This window comes from Cucumis melo, chromosome 1 (assembly GCF_025177605.1).
Source record: "Cucumis melo cultivar AY chromosome 1, USDA_Cmelo_AY_1.0, whole genome shotgun sequence".
NCBI classification, from domain to species: domain Eukaryota; kingdom Viridiplantae; phylum Streptophyta; class Magnoliopsida; order Cucurbitales; family Cucurbitaceae; genus Cucumis; species Cucumis melo.
This window is the reverse complement of record NC_066857.1, coordinates 3,594,692-3,618,487: the sequence shown is the minus strand read 5'-3', so window position 1 is coordinate 3,618,487 and position 23,796 is coordinate 3,594,692. Positions and strand designations below refer to the sequence as shown.

The window sequence follows — 23,796 nt, the reverse complement described above, 5'->3', positions numbered from 1 at the left end:
AAATTACATCTTGCATGTTAGGTTGTGGTTTGAATTGATCACTATTTTAGTTCGACAGTGGTAGAGATTATTGATGCAGGAACATAATGTCATAGTCTTAATTTGGTTTCAAGATTGTTTGCAAAAGATTCAATCCAGATAAAAGAAATCTACGTCTAGGTGTTGTGTATTAATTACATGAAGAGTCAAACATGCGTGTTCAACAATACCTTTGATGAAATATTTTCTCTAAAACTTCTCTTAGTTAATAACTTTCATATTCGATCACCTTTATTTACTTTCTTAGTTTAGTTTAAGTATCATCACAAGTCGGTCCTGTAAATAAAATTCAAAGATATAGTTTAGTTTTAGTTTTGAGTAGTTTTTTGGTTATTTGATTGTGGTGTTTGCATATATCATGTTTTATTATTATTTTGAATGGCCTTAAATCCCTATATTCAAAGATAGATTAAGACAATTACTATATTATTAGACTGCAAGCACTCAATTATTCATGGTAGTGATTTGATTTGATTATTTATTTGGTTTTATATAATTTCGTAAATTGTTTCTTTAAAATATATATATTTGTTTTTTTGATGTTGTGTAATGTAAAGTACATAGATCTACACAATTGAGTTGCTTTCATGAACCATCTATGATTGAATTTCTTTGTGTAAGGAATGTGACAAAGAGTTGTATATATATATATATATATATATATATATATATGTATGAAAATGGCAAAACTTTCTTTTTCTTTTTAAATTGTTATCTTTCTGGGCTTTTATTATTCACCAATGATATTAATTTTTTTTTTCCTATTATATGTTTAGGAGTACAAACAAACCAAAAACTTAAAATTATCAAGTAATTTACAAAGTTGATTTTTAACGATGTTGTAAGTGATGATAAATATGTCTTTCAAAGTTTATTCTTTAGTTGTCATTTCAATTCTCTATTGACCGTTTCTTAAAATAATTTCCAAGTTTGAATATTAATATGGAACTTTTCAAATTCCAAATATATAATTGAAGCATGCTTCAAAGTAAAACAATATTTTGTACTTTCACATCTCTATTTTGTTTTTACTCTGATACTAAGAAAAACAAAACCTAAAATGTAACATTTGTAAAAACAATGATAATGGAGCTTTGTTTTATGGTAAAAGAAATTAAAGTAAACCTTAGAGTTGAGAGAAGGTATTAGTTGTATGAACTTTATGAATTTGGACGAATCTCCAATGATATAAACCGTACTATTTGATGGATGATTTCATAAGTAGAGAGGATAGGTATGGATAGGGAATAGAAAGAGGAAAGAAGAATAGAAATAAAAAAGAAAAGGTCATTGTCACATTTGAAACCATGTATTTATATAGAATGATAAAGAATTTAAAAAAGTGGGAAGTGAAGAGAAGATACTGAGAAGGGAAGGGGGTGAAGAGATATGGGGAGCCATTTTAGTTGTTATTCATTTTCTTGCAAAATATGAGATGAGAATATTAAAGTTTTAACTTTTGAGCTTAATATTATAAACAATATGTGTGAGATGAGTTATGCTCATCATTTTATTAACGATTTTAGTTTAAGTGTAATTGAAATCCTAACTTTGACACTTCCCTTATTTATTTTTCATTCTTTTATTCTCTATGATATATTTAGTTCAAAGAACAAATTATATAAAAATCATTGATCAATTTTTAAATATATCAAAATTATCGAAATATTTACATAAAATATATCAATTTTTGAAATTCTACTATTCTACCTGCGTCTATTGATAACATTGAATTGAATATTATTTTTCTTATAAAAGATAAAATGATTGAAGTCAAGTAGATGGTATACTCATATATGAAACTTTCGTAGTAACGAAGAAGAATCAGTACTAAAGGTCAATTCATGTATGTGCATCTATCTTCATGCATTGTCACCCTTAAATTCAATCACATATAACAAAAATTATATTAAAAAAAAACATCTTTAAAAAGAAAAAGAAAACAAAATTTATGATTCAACACTTATAGCTCAAAATGCATCAAAATAATTGTTTTCGTGGAAATGTTATTTCGAATGACCCACAAGGCCACAAAAGACATGCCAAATTAAATTTTGACGACCATTGACTCCAATTTTCCACATACGTTCCTTTCCTCTAAGTCTATTTTTTTTTTATTAAGAAAGCATCATGGCATTAAATTTAACCAATAAAATAGTATTAAAAAATTCATGAAAATATTAAAATATCATTTTAGTCAATACAATTCCAAGCTTTTTTTGCTCCAATTTGTAGCCATGGTACCATTAATCGTCCTACTGAGTATATACTAAATAACCTATTTAGGGTTTAGGGATGCAGTAAAAAACCGAAAAACAAAAAATCAAATCAATCTAATGGTTTGGTTCGGTTTGGTTTTTTAGTATAAAGTTGGACACTGCTTCTTTGATTTATATTTGGAGAGAAAACAAAAAGGTATTTATTCGAATCAAATTTTTATTAAAAAAATCAATCAAAATCGAACTAGATTAATTAGTATATATAAAATCGATTGATTGGTTTTGATTCTTAATCGACCATACACCTGTATACAACAAAAATATATATATAATATAGAATTTCTTACTCTCACACACACTGCGCACACATAGAATTTCTCAAATTCTCCAAAAATTTCACATACAATAGAAAAATATATATAAAAAATATAGAATTTCTCAAATTCTAAAACAATTCCCACTAACTTCCAAATTTTTGAAATTCGACCGATTCCTAAATATTTTGGAATTTCACCAATGTTGTGTGTTCTTGCAAGATTCACCAAATGTTTTCATTTATAGGCCAAGAGGTAAGTAGGTGATAGATTACATGGATTCTAATAAGGTGTAAGTTTAAAACACATGAACAAGAAATGGAATAATAGTTCTAGTAAGAATGTATATTTGTAGGATACATGAAGTAAGTGACCGAAGATCATTCGTTTCTTAATTATATATACATACATAGCAAAGAGTGAATAATAACCCAAGATAAGTTCAGATTTGGAGTTATTAATGAATATATCTTGGTGGGAGGCCATGTATTTAATAATTTTTTGTCTCTCAAGTCTGTGTAGTAAAATCATATATTTTATAAAAGTTGATTAGTCAAATTTTGCATTTAATATAAATTCAAAGTCTTCTAGCTGCCTATCAATTTTAACTAAACATCAACTCTTGCATTTATTATCTAGAAAATATTTGTTTGTACTTTAGATTTTGTTTCAAAGTAATATCTTTGAAATTTCCAATAACGTCGCGAAAATATTTTTAAATTTTCAAAAGAAGTTAAAAAAAATGTCTTTGTCGTTTGTATATGTACAAAATTATCGTTTGCTTATATACATGACATTTCAATAGTTGCATCTATGTATAATGATGTACACGAAAAAAGAAGAAAAATAGTAAACGCATATCTATGTATCTCAATTAGGTTAACACATCGTTAATGTACTCATCACATCTATTTTTATCGGAAAATGACCCAGAAAGCCACTCAAAACACATTTGTATTTTGTTAGCTACTTGAGGGATATATTAATGATATGTACTCGTCACATCTTAGATTTAAAAGTGATGCATTAATCTAAAATACGGTACAAATACAAGCTTAGTGTAAAAAATAATACGTAAATAAAAGACAGGTTAAAAGGAAAGTCTTCCCATTTAAATTTTTCTTTAAATCAAAACAGAGATCTTTCTTAATATCTTCTAGAGGTTAAAAGTTTGTCATAAAAATTAAAGAAGGAGATTTTTCTTAAATCACACTAATCCTCCAAGGAGTCTTGATATTTCCAAGTGGGACTCTAAAAGTAATAAGAAGAAGAAGATCATGTATACATGGAAAAGTCTCTTAGTATTTCCAACGGAGAATTTCCAAAAAAAAAGAATGATAATTGAGTATATAGTAAGATCTTAGAAAAATTGAAAATATAGCAAAGTCTATTATTGACAACGTGGTTTATTAATTATAGACAGATTTTGTTATATCTATATTTTTAAAAAATATTCTCATATATATTAATATTTTGAATTTAATTATTATATTTGTAATTATCTAAATACCAAGAAGCTCTTAAATACTACTCTAACAAATAAATGAAAAAAAAACCATAGGAATTTTGGATTCCACCAGTGGATTTCACTAATTTTGACAAGAAAATGATAATGTTAAAGACAACAGTAAATGTTCATTAGGTCATTATGGCAAAATCAAAAAATTTAAGATGAATCAATATAGATAAAGTGAATTATTGGTCAAAGTAACTTCTACTAAACTCACCAAATTTCAAGTTAAATGCAATTTCAAATATATTATTTTTCTATAAAATTTTATAAATTGTTGGATGGATTATTACAAAATAACATAGATTTGTTAGAATCAAATGTATTTTATGTGGGAATAACTATTTGAGGAATGGAAGAGCAAAGGTCATTATCCAAGCAACAATTTAACAATATAATATGTGTATTAACAATCAATAAAAAGACTAGTCATCATGTAATTAAAGTTCTAATAATAAAAATCAGTTGAGAGGTATAGTTCAAAAAATTTGTTGATAGGTGTTATTATTTACCATAATTGGAGCAAGAGTAATATATGTGTTCATGGAGCCATTTTACATCCATAGAAGTTCTTAATTACAAAGAAATTATTTTAAATAAGAAAATTTCTTAAAATATTTTGCAAATATAACAAAACATCACAATCTTGACATAGATAGTAATCTATCGTCAGTTCATCGTAGATAAAATGTGAGCTTTTGTAATTGTACATAAATATTTTGGCTCATTTTTGCTATATTTGAAAATAGTTTTAACGATTGTGACCGATTCTCTCATGGGGCACTATCCGAACCTTGAGCTACGAGATTTCTCTCTTTTTATAGCTACATATATTCCGTTTATAAAATAAAAAATTTATGTAAAAAAAGAAAAGGTCTGTATCTTTAATTTCTTTATTTCTTTACAGAAACACAAAGATTGGTCATTGTTAACGATGGTTCAATTTGTTAGAGAATTAATTAAAAAAGTCGAACTATATTACATTTTGTTGTTTTTAGTTTTTTATTAAAAATACAAAAAAAAAAAAAAAAAAAAAAACAAGAATTAAAACAAAGCAGTAGTTCAAACGTTTGGTAATATATATATATATATTTGGAAAGTCCAAATTGATTCTGAATACATAGAGATCATACAATAAAAAACACACTGAACTCCAAAGTGAAATATCATATATATAAACTACTATATATATGAATTATACACACACACTTTTTATTTCAAAGGATAAATTAATACACAAACAATTTAAAACAAGATTTCAATCCATGTGATTTTGGAATGATTTATTGATCATTTGCAGAGAAATAGGTGATAGTACTCGGTCTACGGCGGGCTGCATCCTCTAACATAGGGACTGCACCTTTCACTTGGTGGCTTATTTCTAGGGATGCAATCGGTATAACGACCGCTACGACCGCAGACCGGTTTGTTGCGGATTCCTGTTCTCGGGCTGATGCTAATTGATCTCTGTTCTGCGTTTGGAGACCATTACAAATAAATCAACAAATAGTTCGTTTTTAATCAATAATTTTCAATTTAGTCGTCCTTCCTTTCACGTTGAATTTTATCAAAATTTGTTTCATAATAACAATCATTTTCAATGCTACATAACATCGATCATAATATAAATAGAAACTCACCATTCTTTTGGACCATCTTCAGCTTCCTTGCTGCAGTCACCTCGGAGGAGATGAAGAGAATGAAGAAGAAGAAAAAAGCAAGGAATGAATAACGACGTCCCTTTCCACTACTCATTCTGATTTCTTTCCAATTGAAGTTGTTTTGGAGATTAAGTTTGAGAATCATTTCCCATTCTCTTTTATAGCCAAAAAAATATGAAAACTAAACATTTTTTTACTACAATAGTAAATATTATTTTAAAACTTGCTCTCATTTTTACTATTTTACTTTCATTATTTTTTATTATTATTTTTTACCATGTTTATTATTTTCTTATAAAACTAAAATAGTTTACACACTAAACATGTATTATTATAATTCAAGCTAAAAAAAATTACAAACTATTCTAATTCAACTATAATTAGTCTAAAATTATAATAAGTTACTTGGAGTTCTAAACTCCCTTTAGTTGTAAAAAAGTTAAAAAATTATTTATAATTTTTTTAAAAAAAATATATATGTACACATATAGATTTAGATTCTAATTAATATACAACTTTTCTACGATGAAAATAAAATATTGAATGAAAATAGGATTACATCTCACATACACTATTCAAACAAACAAATTAATCCTACCCTATTTTTTACGTACCTTTTAAAAAACACATTATTTAAAAAATCAATCGTGTGTATATGTGTATATATGTATATGTCAAATCAATTTGCATTACTAGTTTTTGAAAAGTCTACATAAATAAATTTTTTAAGAAAAAAAAGTATAAATAAAATTTAAAAAATTTGCTTTGTTTATGAATCATACAAAATCATTGATATATTACAAAGGTGCTTTTGCAAAAATAGCAAAAAAAAATTTATGAACATAGAGCTCATGTCACTACATTTTCTAAATTGCAAAAGTAATAAATTCAAAAGTAGATAACCCTTTGATAGCCTTCGATAACTCTCTATGCAATTTCCCTATTACAAATGCAATATCTTTCTGGCTATCTATTGCAAATTTACAAACAAAGCTCGCAAAGATTATGTTATACTAAAAATATGATATTAAAGTAATTAAAATATTAAATAGTTATTAATTTGATTTAATAGGAAAATTTTTAAATTAGTAACATTACCAGAGTAGTTATATAGCAAAATTTGAAATTCGATAATTCTATTCGTGTCTATCGCTAAAATTGATAGAAAAATTAATAGAAATTTATTAGTGTATGTCAGTATCTATCGTTAATTGATTGTGGTAATCAAGTACGAACTAAGAGCCAACTCATGCATGCATCTATCTTCGTATATTGTCACCCTTCAATCACATATGACCAAAACATCTTTAAGAAGTGAAAATGTTATTTAGAACGACCCACACAAGGCCACAACAGACATGCTAAATTAAATTTTGACGAACGTTGACTCCAATTTTCCACATACGTTTCCTTTCCTTTGGGTCTACCTGATTAAGAAAGCAGCCTGGCATTAAATTCAATCAATAAAACAGTATTAAAATATTAAAATATCATTTTAGTCAATACAATTAAAGTTTTTTTTTTTGCTCCAATTTGTAGTCATGGTACCTTTGATCATTCAATACAATAGCCTCTGTAGGGGTGCAATAGAAAAACCAAAAGACAAAGTCAAACCAAATCTATGTTTGGAGAAAAATCAAAAAAATTATTTATTCGATCTGTTTTTTATTAGAAAAAATCAATCAAAACCGAACTAAATCAATTAGTACATATAAAATCGATGGGTTAGTTTCGATTCTTTATCGAATGCACGCACAAGATAATATATATATATATATTGAATTTCTTACTCTCACAAAATAATATCTCAAATATATATACACGTTTTTCTTTGAAATTTTAGATTGAATTTATTTTGATAATACTATAATATTGTTTTTATTAATTAATTAATTAACGTCATTTATTTTCTTATATTATTATTCTCTATACTTTTTATCCTTAAAAACTCCGGCAACATAATAGAAATATCTAAGAATCCGATATTTCTAAATACTTGAGGTGAAGGGACCGCTTCTTCGGGAGTCCGAGATCGACCCCTAATATTTTTTTAAAGTAATAAAATCTTATATTATTTGCTTAATTTGTTGTGTGGTATATTTGATTTGATTTGTTATATGGTGTGTTTTTCTTTATTTGACTTCTATTTAAAATTTCTTGATATTTAAAATTTGTAGAAGTTTTAAATTTTTTTTACGTTAAAGCACAAGTGATTTTGAAATCTTTCTTAAATTTTCTTTTTAAAATCATTTTCTTTAAAATTATATTCTTTATGTTTTTTCAAGGTTCAAAACTAAATTTATATTTCATAAGGTTTTCCTAACCAACATTTTTTTAATAACTCACATCGCTTTAGTTAAAAAAAAATTCTATGATAATATCTAAAAATTTTTTGGAGTCAATTATTTCTAGATTCTTGAGATGAAGGATCAATATCTCTAGGAGTCCAAGATTTGATCTCAAGAAAAAATGAATTTAATCAATGTTTTAAAAATAATCTTTATTCGAAGACTAGCTAGTCCATGATAGAATTTGAGAAATTGTAATAATTTCTCATTCTCTTAAGGCGAAATTTTTTTTCTCAATATAGTCTAATTAATGAAATATATTACACTTATTTTATGGGATCATTGCTTAAAATATTCAAGTGATGAGCAAAAAACTAAGACATATAAAAAAAAATCTTTTGTTTTTTTAAATGAATTTTATTCAAGACATTAAATTTGGTCACCGTTTTCTAAACACGTATTATAGGGTGCTAACACCTCCTCCGTTCTCAAACTCAACTTTAGTTTTTTTATCACATACCAATTTTTTATTTAAAATTATTTACTATATTTCAGTGTCCAATCACACCATAAAAAAGGTCGGTGATTACTATCTCTTTTTCGTTTTTAAAATTAATCCATTTTTAGGTGTCGGTCGCTCTGCGTCGTCTCGGGTACGTGACGACATATATAATATAGAATTTCTCAAATTCTCCAAAAATTCCCACTAACTTCAAAAATTTTTGGAATTCCACTAGCTTCCAAATTTTTTTTAATTTCACCAATGTTTGTGTTCTTGCAAAATCCACCGAATGTCTCTATTTTTATAGACACGAGGCAAGTAGGCAATGGATTATATGAACTCTAATAAGGTGTATAAGCTTAAGACACATGAACAAGAAATGAAATAATAATTCTTTGACACATGGCAGCGGATAGTAAGAGTATATGTTTGTAAGATACATGAAGTAAGTGAGTGAAGATCATTTGTTTCTTAGTTAATTAATTAATTAATTATATATCTATATATAATAATGCAAGCTAACTGTTGGGATGGAGAGTGAATAATGATTTGGAGTCATAGATTAATATATCTTGGTGGAGGAGGCCAAGTATTTAATTTTTTTTAGTCTCTTAAGTTTGTGTATTAAAACCATATATTTTATAAAGGTTGATCCGTCAAATTTTCCATTTAATATAATTCAAGGTCTTCTAGCTACCTATCAATTTTAACTAAACATCTATTCTTGTATTTATTTATAGCTAAATTATATAGATTAGTGTGAAAACGAGGCACAATCGGAATACGAAAATCGAGAAAATATAATATATAATATAAATAAAAAATCTCACAAAAATTTACTTCTTCACTTTCTCCAATTTCTTTTGGATTTTTTCTATCAATGCAATAATAAAATATGATAAATAATATAAAAATGTTAGTGCTTCTTACAACTCGAGGTCTTGTGTTATAGAAAATGTAATTAATATTTGGTCTTGTATTATTAGTAAGATACATAGGTGCACCAATTCTTTTTTAAGATACATAAGATCTTTCATCTCGAATTCTTTTTTAAGATAATCTATTGTCTTTGAAAACTCTTCAGGAGTTTCAATTATATTTAAATCATCAACATATACAGTTATAATAGCAAATCTTGACTGTGAATTCTTTATAAAAACACAATGGACATATTGGATTATTTTGATATCCTTCTTTCAACAAATATTCACTCAGGCGATTGTACCACTTTCGTCCTGATTATTTTAATCCATATAATGATCTTTGTAATCTTATTGAACATAGTTCTTGAGAACTTGATTTATATATTTCATGTACCTTAAATCCTTATAGGACTTTCATGTAAATATCATTATCAAGAGATCCATATAAATATGTTATGACTACATCCATAAGATGCATGCATGTCCAAATTTTCATAGACAGTCAGGCTGATTAAAAATCTTAATGTGATTGCATCCACCACTGGAGAATATGTTTCCTCATAATCAATACTAGGTTTTTGTGAAAAACCTTGTGCAACTAATCTTACTTTATATCTTGTGATCTCATTATTTTTCATTTTTTTTCTTTTTTTTCTTACAAATACTCATTTACATCCCACAGGTTTGACACCTTCTAGTGTTTTGACTACTGGTCCAAAAACTTCACGTTTGAAAAGTGAATTTAATTCAGCCTCAAATGCCTCTTTCCACAAAAACCAATCTTTTCTCTATCGACATTTTTCAACAGATTTTGGTTCAGAATCCTCATCTTCAAATATAATATCAAGAGCAACAATATTATATGCAAAAATGTTGTCAACAACTACATTAGTTCGTTTCATCTTTTTCTTTTTATGATATAGTATATCGAGATCTCATTATTATCTTCGGTTGTTTTATCTTCTTCGACATTTTTGTTAGCAGTCAAATTTTGGATTTCTTCTAAAACATCCACATCTTTAATCGAGTTATTGACTCAATTCCTTTTTCGAGGATTTTTATCTTTGGAACTAAATGGTCTACCACGCTTCTGGCATGTTCCAGATTCATTAATGACAACATGTTATTGTGTAATGATATCAATCTTTGATGGAGACATGTGCAGCTACTATATGTGATTTATTATTTTCTTTGCATCTACAAATGCATATGGTGACTGATTTGCTATATTTTGCAAATGAATTATTTTCTGACTTCAAGTTCACATTGATCTGTACGAGGATCTAAATAAGACAATAATGATACATTCCATGTACTTTTTTTTCCAACTTCTTAATTTCTCCTACTAATGTTAAAAAATTTGTCTAATTAAAATAATAATTAGCAAATTGTGTAGTAAATACATCACCAGTCAGGGATTCAATATATTTAATAATTGATAAACAATCAAATCCAACATATATTCCTAGCATCCTTTGAGGACCACTACAAGAAATAGAGGTTTTCCCGACGCAGAGAAAGACGTCGACAGAAAAATCGTCAAGAATAGCTCGCTCTTCTGACTCCAAAAGTAAGACGTCGGGAGCAAAAGCTTTTTCCAATGCATTATGCTAGGTATCAGGAAAAACGTCGAAAATAAGAAGCATGGTTATATTTATAAATATTTTCAACAATATTTTTATTTTACAATAATTTCTCGAGCTTGTATAACTTTTTTCTTGAAATATTATTTCAAATGACCCACAAGGCCTCAAGAGACGTGCCAAACTAAATTTTGAGGACCATTGACTCCAATTTTCCACATAAGTTCCTTTCCTTTGGGTCTACTTGATTATGAAAGCATCATGCATCAAATTCAACCACTCAAATAGTATTAAAAATATATTTATTAAAATATCATTTTAGTCGATGCAATCGAAATCTTTCTCCAACATGCCTTTAGTCATTCTATTGAGGATGTACTAACTAGCCTATGTAGGTGTGCAATAAAAGACCCGAAAACAAAAAATCAAACCAATTTTATGGCATGGTTTAATATTTTTAGTATAAAGTCGGACATTTGAAGAAAAATGAAAAAGGTATTTCTTCGGATCGGTTTTTTATTAAAAAAAAATCAATCAAAACCTAACTAAATCAATCCATACATATAAAATTGATCGGTTAGTATTGATTCTTAATTGATCACATATGCATGCACGCAATCAAAAATATATATAAGATATAGAATTTCTTACTCTCACATGACAGATCCAGAAATTTTCTTCGGATCGGTTTTCTATTAAAAAAATTCAAATCTTAAAATTTACAATTATAATTTGAAACTTCAAAATTAATATTAAAATATAAAAATTGATAAGGTGAGGTGAGCATGTGCCCATGCAGGCCCCTTAATAAATCCTCTGCTCACACACATGCATACACAATAATATCTCTAACTTATCCAAAAATTCCACACAAAACAATACAATAAAAAAAATGTTAATTTTCATAAATATAATAAACAGCAAAATATTTACGGCATATGTAATAAATATAAAATTTCTTACTCTCACACATAATACATACAACCTATTATTTGGTTTAATATCATATGTCAAACATAAAACATCTTGAAAAAAATCGTTGGAGCTCAAAACACGATCGTTTTGATTTGGGTAACCAATAATCTAAACAATTGTGTACCAAAAAATCTTGAAAAAAAACGTTTAGATTTGTTAGCCAAATTCAAACGATCATTTAGAAATGCCTAAATGATCATGTAACAAGGACCTTGAAAAAAATTGTTTAGAATTGGGTAGCCAAATCTAAACGATTGTGTACCAAAAATCGTGAAAAAAAAAATTGTTTAGATTTTGATAGCCAACGATCATATAGTCAAATCTAAACGATGTTAGTATAAGATCGTGTACCAAAAATATTATGTGCATGAGTGTCGAATTAATTGCATGTTGATAGGACATTTTTTGTATTTTTTATTGTAGGTCTATGAGTTTTTTTCATTTTTGAAATTTTTCTATGCAGTATAAACATTTTGCCGCTTTGTTATATTTTTTAAATAACTCCATAAAAAAATCTCCAAAAAATTCCACACACAATATAGTAAAAATATAAAATTTCTCAAATTCCCTCAAATCTTCTACTAACTTCCAAATTTTTGGAATACTACTTAACTCCCAATTTTTTTGGAATTTCACCAATATTGTGTGTCGCGACGCGGAGCGGCCGACATCCTCCAATGATTTAATCTTTAATATTTAAAAGGTTTGGAGTCGCCACCAATCACTACAAGAGATGGGGATACTCCTGACGCACAAATACGTCGGCGAAAATGCAAAGTACGTCGGGAAAAGATATCCCGACGTACAAAACGGCGTCGGAAAGAACGTCGGGAGAAATGCGTCGCGAGAGGCTTTCCCGACGCCGTACCAACACGGCGTCGGAAAAGGTTTTCCCGACGCCGGGAGATGCGTCGGCATATACGGCGTCGGGAATAAGGTATTTCCGACGTCGTATATGCCGATGCATATTCCGGCATCGGGAAAACCTCTTTTCCGACGTTTTTTTTTTCGACGTAATGAACGTCGGGAAATCTTTTTTATATATTTTTTAAAATATTTTATTTTTACTTTTTTTCTTATAATATTTTGCTCAAACATTCACAATGATGTTCGGATTGCTCAAAAAAATTTTGCGACGTTTTGGATTAAATTAAAATAAATTAATAAATATACAAACACAAATTAAAAAAATAGAATTAAAATTAATAATACGAATAAGTTGGCTACAACAAAATATAGTTCTCAAAATAGAAAAAACATAAACATAATGAAAAGTCTCCCAACGAGGTGTGTATGCTTAGAAAAAACATAAACATAATGAACAGAGGAAAGCATGCCGACAACACGCCCGCAACGAGGTGCAAGCATTATCCAAGCAAGCCCATCCTCCACCTCGACCGCACATACCGCTCTCTATCCCCGCTCGACGTTTACATGCGCTTGGTTCGAACATGGACTGTAACCACATATGGGTACCGCCACACCTAATTTTTCATGTCCTTGTATTGTTTCTACATATAAAAGAAAGAAGATAAAAAAATTAGCACAATAGAGGAACTTGGAGATGGTAGTTTCAAACTTCAAAACCATGAAACGTTGGTGAAAAACATTGTGTAATCCAATTTGGGGGCCAAAACGAACGTTTTTGAGGATGAAAGGCGGACAAGCTGCCTTCGAACAACTATGCTCAAAGTTATGGTCTTTCAAAGTTTTGACTTGGTTTTACGAAATTTTGAAGGAAATTCAAGGTCAAGATACGCTAATAAAATGCTACGGTTATGATTATAGATGTAAAGATCGTAAAAAAAACGCATTAAAGCAAGTGGTTATATGTGTAAATTGAGTTGGTATTGATGGAGATATGAAGCTCGAAAGATAACGTTATGCTGTTGAAGATTGCAATGGAATTGAATTTGGGAATGACAATTGGATCAGCTATATTGTTTAGTTTATTAAAAATAAATTTTAACACTAAATATTTATGCATGCCTAATTGGTAATGTTCTCATAGACATTTAAGTCAAGAGTTCGACCCTAAAATCTTTTAGTTTTTTTTCCCTTTCGTTTACACCCAACGGCAAAACAACGTAGCTTCGCGCGCAAAATTTCATTCTCCCTCGCATCTATCCCTATCCTTCTACTCTATTGACTTCCTCGCATCTTCGAAGTTTGAGTTCGATCGATTGGGTATGTCGTTGGGCTTGAAATTAGATGCGAACTGGATTTATTTACTTCGAAGGACTGCAGAGAAAATCCATTTTTCTCGTAAGGTCGACTTTTATAGGGGTCCGGTTCGAGAGGGGCGAAGAAGAACACAAGCGACTACATCGGTAAACTAGTAAGGTCATGGTTCTTTACTCTTTCTGGGCGTAAAGATCTCTAGATCGAGCGAACATAAGCGTGAACCTCTAGATTTCATTTAACTATAAAATCTCCCCTCAATTCAATTTTCTAAAACAAAAATCCTAAACCATTCAAATTTCAAATTTTAATTTCAATTCAATCACAAATTACACACACTCTATACAAAAGTACACTTAACAAACAAAAATCTATTCCAAAAGAAAATCCTAAACTAATTTTCATAAAAAAAAAAAACCCTAAAACATAAACTTAAACTAAATAAATTTTCATATTCCACTTACCTAAAGTGGCAGACGGCGGCGAGGGACAACGGCGAGGGAGGGCGGCGACGGACGGCAGCAGAACAATGGCGGAAGGGCGACGAAAATCGCGACGACTTCTTCTCCTTTCTTAATTTCCCTTCTCGGTTTCGGTTCTGTAAATTACAAAACTAAAACGATTTTAAAGGGATTTCCCGACGCAGTGACGTGGCGTCGGGAAATCCCTCAAAACGCGTCGGGAAAAGGGGAATTCCCGACGCTCATTAAACGCTTTTCCCGACGTTTCATGCGGCGTCGGGAAAAACCCCTATTCCCGACGTCGCTCCCGACGCACTGTTCACGGCGTCGGGAATAGTTCGTTTTTTAAAATTAATTTACCCTTTTCCCGACGTATTCTTGTCGACGCCTTCGTGGTACGTCGGGAAAGATTGTTTTCCCGACGCGTTGTTGACGGCGTCGGGAAAGCCCTTATTCCCGACGTTCTTTATGCCGACGTCCTTTTCGGCGTCGGGATGCTCCATTTTCTTGTAGTGAATCATATTAAGGTGTGATTGGTCACCATAAAAAAAATTGGTCTACGTAAATTCAGATTTAAGGTTCGGGAGTCAGTTGTGTGTAGGGAAGGTATTAGCACCCCACAACACCCATAAAAATGATTACCAAAATTTATCTTTTAAAACTAAATTAACGAGGTTCACAAAACAAAGTTTTTGTTTGATATTTTTAAAATGTCCCATGGTTATCAATTCATAACTAAAAAAACTAAGTCTGAATTGATGATTTTATGGGTGGCATGAGAGCCATTAGAAAAATAGAATTTAATTTTTATTTAAAAAGATTTTTTATTTACCTCAAGAATATTAAAATATCAAACTTTGATATTTTGATCTCCATCATAGGCCTTTAATGGAAAATTTCATGTATCTAAAGAATTAATCAATTTTAAAGAAAACACTACTCAGTCACATTCTAAAATATAAAATTGTTAGATATACTTTGTTTAAAAATAATTGTATTAACTTTTAAAAAATTGAGAAATTTCTGTATTTATGGAATTTTAACCATAAATATACTCTTTCCCATAAATAATACAAGATAAAATAGTTGGCAAATATGACAAATAATACAGTATAAAATAGTTGGCAAATATGACAAATAATACAAACCAACAATATATGTAGCAAAATAATAAAATTTGGAGATAATATCTACATATTCAAAAATAAAATATTGGAAATAATATACTATATTAGAAATATATAATGTTTGAGAAATAATATTTGGAAAGTAAATAATATACAGTGCTGAAATAAGTACTCTGCCATTCAACCAATCTGATCAATCAATATCAAACATACTTAATAAACAGTAAAACAACCAAATTAAATTCTACATTTAACAAATTTTAATCAAATTGCTTACTTTAAATCAATTTTAAAGCATAGGGGATTTGATGTAGCACAAGCAGATTTGATGTGATAGTATCTCTAACAAAATTAAACACATTGGAAAATTTGATGTAACATCTATTGATATTCAATTGATTTTACTAAGAGCCATAATTTTTTTAAAAAAATTGAACACAGTACAGCCTAGGCAACATTTGATACAATAATATCCAATTGGTTTAATCCAACAAAATTAGAATAGAAAACAGAGGCTAATGAGAAATAGACTCAATTGGTCTAAACCTAACAAAATTAAACACCCAAAAAAATTAAACAGAGTACAGCCTAGCCAAAATTTGATGCAAGTTTAACCCAACAAAATTAGAATACAAAACAACTAGAATACAAAACAACGATATAGACTCAATTGGTCTAAACCTAACAAAATTAAAATACCCTAACCCTAAATCTAAAAAAAATTAAACACGATATAGTAAAATTTCACGAAGGAATAAAATCAAAACGAATTAAAAAAAATTAAATCTAAAGAATGGAAGAACAATAAAAAAAACTTACCTTGAATAAATTTTTTTGCTTTTCCCTTTTAACTGGTCTCTCTTTTTAGTAATCAAGAAATCCCCCTTTCTCTTTTTTTTTCTCTGTTTTTTATAGGGCACTAGGTAACTTTTTTTTAAGATTGACAGATCATCATGAAGATCGTGTTTGTGATAGTGGGAAAAATCGTGGAGAGGGAGGAGGCGATCGTGGAGAGGAAGAATCGTGGAGAGGGGGAACGTGGAGAGAAAAATCAGTTGAGATAAAACAGGGAAAATATATGAAATTTAATTACTGTTATCTTTTCCTTTTTCTTTTTTTTTTAAAAAATAAATTTAAATTCAAATCAACTTAATTTAATAAAATAAAGTAATAAAATAAAGTAAATTAAATGTAAAAAATAAATAGCCAAAATATGGTATCTATTGTGTATTCTTATAACATATATCTACCGAATATTTTTATTTGTGTAGGCTAAGAAGCAAATAGGTGATAGACTACATAGACTTTAATAAGATGTAAACTAATTTAGACACATAAACAATAAATAGAATAATAATTCTTTGAAACATGGTAGCGGACAATAAGAATAAGTGAGCAAAGATCGTTTGTTTCTCTTAATTAAATAATTATATATATATACACACATACACACACAAGTATTTAACTTTTTTAGTCTCTCAAGTGTCTGCATTAAAACCATATATTTTATAAAGGTTGATCGGTCAAATTTTTCATTGATCTCTCCAAACTACCTATATAATTAAACATCTTGCATTTATTTATAGCTAAATTATATAGAAATTATTTATTTGTACCTTAAATTTTGTTTCAAATGAAATTTTTGAAATTTCAAGTAATATCGCGACGATGAGTTAAAAAAAATGTCCTTGTTATTTGTTTATGTACAAAATTATCATTACTCATATACATGTACATGAACTTTCAATAGTTGCATCAACACCACTTTCTAGTAAGCTTCCATAAAAACCAAGTTTAATAATGCTTCTCTTGCACAGTTAGTATACAGATGAAAACAATTTATTTATATTGCATCACCACCCTACTCTTTTATGTTCTCTCTCGTGTTTTCTTTCAATCTATATACACATATTTTCCCTTCTTTCTCTTCTTCGACCTATCTCTCTCTCTTAATCTCATTTTTCATTTTCCACCGATTCAATTTCAACTTATATGATCGCCCACCAATCATAGAAGTTCAAAATAAATATACACAAACTTTTCTCTCAATCTATTCTGGAATATGTTTCTTCGTCTAAAACTGCACCTTGTTTCATAAGTTTGATAGCATTTTCTTTACTGGGAGTAATTTAGGGTCCTTCAAAGAAACCAACAGCTGAATGTTGTAGAGAAGGCTTCTAAAAAGTTCCCACCAACACTTCAAAGTGAAGAAAATACTACCAACCAAAAATCAAAACCCTCTCTCCGACTCTAATTACCAAATATAATTTGGATATGATTAGAACCAAATATGTTGACATATAGACTCCTTGCAGAATGCTTTCTTACACTTTTCAACTGTAGAATAATTACTGTTCTTGTATTTTTCCAAAATCTAACAATCTCTTTGTCGATCTACTTTCCAACGTCCAACTAATCATCAGCTACAAATTGAGTTTCAAATATAATCCATCTTTTTCATCATTATTTGACAGCACACTCTCATGATTTATTCTGCCGACCAACCCATGGTAATGCAAAACAAATCAACGGTGGAAAGTATTGGTAACTCAAAAACAATGAATAATGGTAATTAAACTCTAACCTTCGTTCTTCCATTATAAATAAATAAATAACCTTTGTTCTTTTGCTTTCAAATTTGTGTTTGTTTTACTATTAAATTCTAAATTTTAAATTTTAAAAATATTGACAATATGTCTCTCTATACTTACAAAAGGTGTCATTCTAATAATTAAGTCTTTTTCATATATTCATTTATCATTTATATAAAACTTATCAATAACAGAGATTCTATGTTTGTTTTATTTTGATTCCTAAACTTTTAAAAGTATCTATTTTAGTCTTTAAATTTTTAAAAAGAGCATAATTTGGTTCATGTCGTTAAAATTCTGTTAACTCCCTAACAAAAATATGAAGTGGGTTTCTGTATTTGGATGATTAGAATGTTAAATAAGATGATCACTTTAAATAATTTAGGGTTTTGATTTTTAGTTAAAGGCTAGATAGGAAATTGATATTTGGCACATTGTTATTCTACTTCACTTTCTCAGCTCATATGTTTGATGCAATTTATCCACATATAAATTTTTTAATGTCTCAAGTTTCGGATATTTTGTGATTTATTGAGTGTTTTTTTTCTTCCTCACAATTCTTTCTTCTTCCTAATTTTTCTAGGATTTTATAATTCATTGCAGGAATATTACAATTCTTTCTTCTTCCTAATTTTTCTAGGATTTTATGATTCATTGTGGGAATATTTATTTACAAATTTGTAGAGTTTATTTTAAACAAGTGTTGTACTTATTTTATTTTTCTAGTTTACTTTACCTTGTCATGAGTATTAAACTCCAATATGTCAGTTCTATTATTTTTTTTCATTATACTCAAATATCATTCTTCTCTTTTTCTTTGCGTCAAGATTTTAATTTAATAAATAAAGGGATGGGAGTCCAAGGTGATGTGAGAAATTTAAGTTTTGGAAAAAAAAAACAAAATTAATTTTTAACTAGGGTTTATTTAATTAAAGTGTATCAATTATATTTCTATGTAAGAATAAAAGATTTGTAGAATAAATTAGAAAAATTTATTGGTTATTTATCAATTCTTCAACGTAAAATTAAACAACCTATTCATAAAAATGTTCATTTCTCTGTCCAAAACTAAAGAAAATAAATAAATAAAAGATCCGATTTTTAAATCATATGATCATCGTCATCATATTTGAATTCTCACAAAGTCTTGTAAAATATAACCGTCTCGAATATCTTCACCAATTTAACGAATAAAAGTTCTTTGTTTTATCTTCATACCTTCCTCTAATCTTTTTCCTCTTCTATGATAAATTTATGTATCTTTTCTATTGCCTTTTATTGATTATTATACTTCGATATTTTTTATATTGCTTTTTCACATTGCACATTATATGTGTTTATATTGTATTTCGTATCATTGTCATTAAATTTGATAATTTATGATTTTTCATAGATTTAATGAATCACATATTTAGTATATTTATGTTAAATTTAGGAAAAATATAAAAAATTAAACATTTCACAAAATATTTACATCTCATATAGATAAATAATCAAATGTATGAATTTTACCTTTTAGTGATTTGTTTAATAGACTGTAAATAACTATTTTTCTATTTTTTTAAAAAAAACCCCTTAAATTTACATTATGTTCAATGTCTTCTAAGAAAAAATGTATTTTCAAATGTACCGTGTCTTAATATTTTAGATATTGATATATTATCGTTTTTTTTTTTTTTTTTCGTATCTATATCTATATATATTTTTATTGGTACTTCTTCCATGAATCGCAAATTGACATGAGAGGACATTAATCAATGTTTTTATTATATATGGTAAAAGAAATTAATAAAACACAATAAAATAAACAACAAAATGTCGTTTTAACTCGTTTACAAACACATGCAACATTTCTGCCCTATTAAAAAATTTAGAAATCTTTTGTCTTTGTATTTTTTTAGAAATAATATTTATTAATATCATCATTTTATTAATACTTTTATAGGTATTTTAAAAAAATTGAGACATCAAGGGCGTGAACAACTTACTTGTAATATTTTAGATATTTGTGTAATGAAACCATAATTAATACATTTATACTAATATTTAAAAAGAAACTTTATTATTAAAAGAAGTAATTATATTTAAGTTAAAATAAGATTTATCTTAAAACTCTCCGATTCCCAAGTCCAACCGACCAGCAGTGCGATCCATTGGTTGGATGAGACAGTCAAAAACATGCGGAAAAAGAAACCAACGGCTCAAAAAACCTAAAAAGACTCGAAGAAAGAAAAAAACATCCTTAAACAACGCGCAAAAATCACTCTGTGCAGTAAATAAATCCATCCTAGAAGTGTGTGTGTGTATATATATATATGTATGATCAAGTTCGTGCTTCATTAAATCATCCCAGTATTATTTCTTTCCTTTTCTTCCAACAAATTAAAAGCGATTGAAAATGAGCGTAGAGATCTTGGACAGTGCAACCATTGTGAATTTTGTGGAAGATGAAGAAGCTTTCAGTGGTTGGATTAGAGAGCGTTTTAGCCATCTTGATATGGACAGAGATGGAGTTCTTTGTTATGGAGAGATGTTGAAGGAGTTGCAGAGTCTTAGGGTATTCGAGACTCATTTTGGGATCGATACGAAACCCGATCCGAACGAGCTTTCGTCCGTCTACGCCTCCTTGTTCTTACAGTTCGATCGCGACTGCAATGGAAAAGTTGATCTTGGTGAATTCATGGCAGAAACCAAGAAGATGATGTTGGCCATGGCTAATGGAATTGGCCTTTCTCCTGTTCAAATGTTGTTGGAAGAAAATAGTTTCTTGAAGAAAGCTGTGGATAGGGAATCCACCAAACTCGCTGCGGCTTAATTAATTACAATATATACAACCTAAACCCACCTTGATTAATCGAGTTGAATTTTGATTTTCTTTGGAAGGATATGCTCATTTCATCCTAACAAAATGTTAGAGCAAAACTGAAATCATTCATCTTTTTTTCTTTCCATTGAGTTTTTTACATTATGTGCGTGATGATGGTAGAAATCAATTCTACCTTTTTTCCATTTTTGACAAAGGATATAATATAATCTAGCTTTGAGACAATATTTTTATTTATCTTATAGCTGCAAATTTATATAGAAAAAGATTATATCATTTCTCAAAAAAAAAAAAAAAAAAAAAAGTCAAAATCATTAGCATATGAAAATTAGGTGAATTTCACATGTTGCATGACCATATGTAATACACATTAATGTTAAAATTAGCAAGAAAATAAGTAGAGGTGAGATAATAATTAGGGAGTACTGACCCAAGAATTAATGTGACCGGTTTGCAAAATCATCTATTATCTAGATGGTATTAAAGGGTGAATATGATAGATCGAAAAACTAAATTAATTAACTAGCCAACAAAACCTGATCGACCGACATTGATTCATCGACGATCGAAGCCGATTTGAACATTTATTGAACCAACCATAATCGATTATTCGATGGGTCAAAAATAATTAATAACTTAAATTATAAATTGAGAACCTAACTATAATTTAGAGAAACTTAAAATTTAAGTCTCTATAGGTAGAATTCATCCATCATATATAATATATATTTATTTTATGGACGTGAAATTTTAACTTTTGAAATTATTAAAACTAATTAATTTTATTTTTCTTCAAAACTAAACATAGAAGTGTATGTCATCTCAATTGGAATATAAAAAGCTTTGGACAAAATCAACTTTAAAGAGTCGAAAGATGTCAAATAATTGGGTAATGTAGAGAAATTTTTCTACAACACACATGTTACATTATATATTTCTAAAAAGAATAAATATGCTTTAGATTTGTATTGAAGGAATATTTTGTTCTACTTTCAAATTTTAAGAATGTGGTAATAAAATTAAATACGTTTCACCATTGATGCCTACAAATTTGGGGAATTAAATCGATCGAAAATACTTCGTCTTTTTTTTTTCTTTAGTACTTTGGGGTGAAATCAAAGATTTCGAACCATAAGTTTCTTAATCACATATGCATGTCATATATGTCGTATATTAGTTGTGTTATATTATAAGCTTCGAGAAGTATCTTCGCTCTTAAGAAAAATTCTTGGATAATCTTTTGTTCTCTCTATTATATTTTCCATATATGAATTATATTGGCCAAATTAAATTAAGAATTTGACTTCTTACCCCTTGGACTATGATACATATGTTTAAATTATTAGATTAAAAAAAACATATATTTTTGGAACTTTTGTGGACAATACAATGCATTGATCTAATGCACATAAACTTATAGTAATAATAATTCATTCTTAGATCACTGATTCAAAATATTACTTAAACTTACTCAACATTATTTTAGAAAAGATTTTGGAATAGTTAGCAAATATAGTAACGTTTAAAAAGAATGCAAATATAGCAAAATTTGTCATAGTCTATCAATGATAGATAGAATTCTAACACTGATTGGCCAAATCTGTCGATTACTAATCGATCGCAAAAGTCTATAAGCGAGAGCGATAAAAATAGATTTTGTTATATTTGTAATTTTTTTAAAAGTTATTATACACGAGATTATTATTTCTAAATTGTTATAATTATCGAAAAAAATCTTAAACATTAATGAGGCCAGGGCAAATTAGTATTGGAAATAAGAAAACTAAAGCATGAAGAAAAGAAGAGGGCAAAAACATAAGATTCTCCCTAATAAAACGTCTCTATAGCAATAGGATGGGCCAAAACAATACATTATTTGATAATTTGTTTGGTTTTTTGTTTTTCTTTTATTAAAAAAAATAATAATAACAATAATAATAATAATAATAAGTTAATTTTCATAAATATAACAAACTAGCAAAATATTTACGCGACCGTTGTAACAAAATGAAAAAAAATAAGCTAACCATTTTTTCAAACACTTCAGGTTTGTCTTCCTTTTTGTTTTTTTTCTTCTTTTCCTCCTGCGATCTTTTTCATCATCTTTTTTTCTTCTTCTTCTACAATTTTTTTTAAAATATTTGTGTTTGTTCTTTTTTCCCATCTTCTTTTTTTTGCAATTTTTCTTTCTTCTATAATTTTTTCTTTTCTTTTCATCATCTTTTTCGCTTATACTGCATTTTTATTTTCAATTGTTATTTGGTTCAATATCGAGTATCAAATAAAAAATCTATTTATTTAAAAGAAATTTCAAATAGTTATTTGGTTGTTTAAAATTATGTGTCAAATATAAAAGATCATGAAAAAAATTGTTGGGATATTCGATAGCCAAATGTAAACGAGTACCAAATATAAACAATAGTGTACTAAAATTTTTTGAAAAAAATCATTTATATTTGGCTACCCAAATTTAAACAATCGTGTAGCAAAGAATACCTAAATCTAAACTATCAATCTAAACCATCATAAATCAAAAAATCCTAAAAATATTGTTTCTAAAGGATCAATAATAATCAAATTTAAACGATCGTTTACCAA

The 23,796-nt window shown here is 28.2% G+C and overlaps 2 protein-coding genes across 2 annotated transcripts; one reads left to right on the top strand and one right to left on the bottom strand.

Moving 5' to 3' along the window:
* Positions 1-5,229: 5,229 nt before the first annotated feature.
* LOC127149502 (uncharacterized) lies at positions 5,230-5,889 on the bottom strand. The gene is made up of 2 exons (XM_051085254.1): positions 5,723-5,889; positions 5,230-5,554 (listed from the first exon to the last, which is right to left on the bottom strand). Exons 1-2 carry the CDS (start codon positions 5,886-5,888, stop codon positions 5,406-5,408), a joined length of 315 nt encoding a protein of 104 aa, XP_050941211.1. The 5' UTR covers position 5,889; the 3' UTR covers positions 5,230-5,405.
* A 14,786-nt stretch (positions 5,890-20,675) lies between these two features.
* LOC103495655 (uncharacterized) lies at positions 20,676-21,423 on the top strand. Its single transcript, XM_008457281.3, has one exon. The coding sequence runs from the start codon at positions 20,773-20,775 to the stop codon at positions 21,187-21,189; it is 417 nt and encodes a 138-aa protein (XP_008455503.1). The 5' UTR covers positions 20,676-20,772; the 3' UTR covers positions 21,190-21,423.
* Positions 21,424-23,796: the final 2,373 nt, after the last annotated feature.

Excerpts from the sequence above, each read along its gene's own strand:
- LOC127149502 (XM_051085254.1), bottom strand. The coding sequence starts at position 5,888 with ATGATTCTCAAACTTAATCTCCAAAACAACTTCAATTGGAAAGAAATC. Across the intron at positions 5,555-5,722 it reads GAAGATGGTCCAAAAGAATG|AACAGAGATCAATTAGCATC; the intron begins GTGAGTTTCTAT and ends CTCCAAACGCAG.
- LOC103495655 (XM_008457281.3), top strand. The coding sequence starts at position 20,773 with ATGAGCGTAGAGATCTTGGACAGTGCAACCATTGTGAATTTTGTGGAA.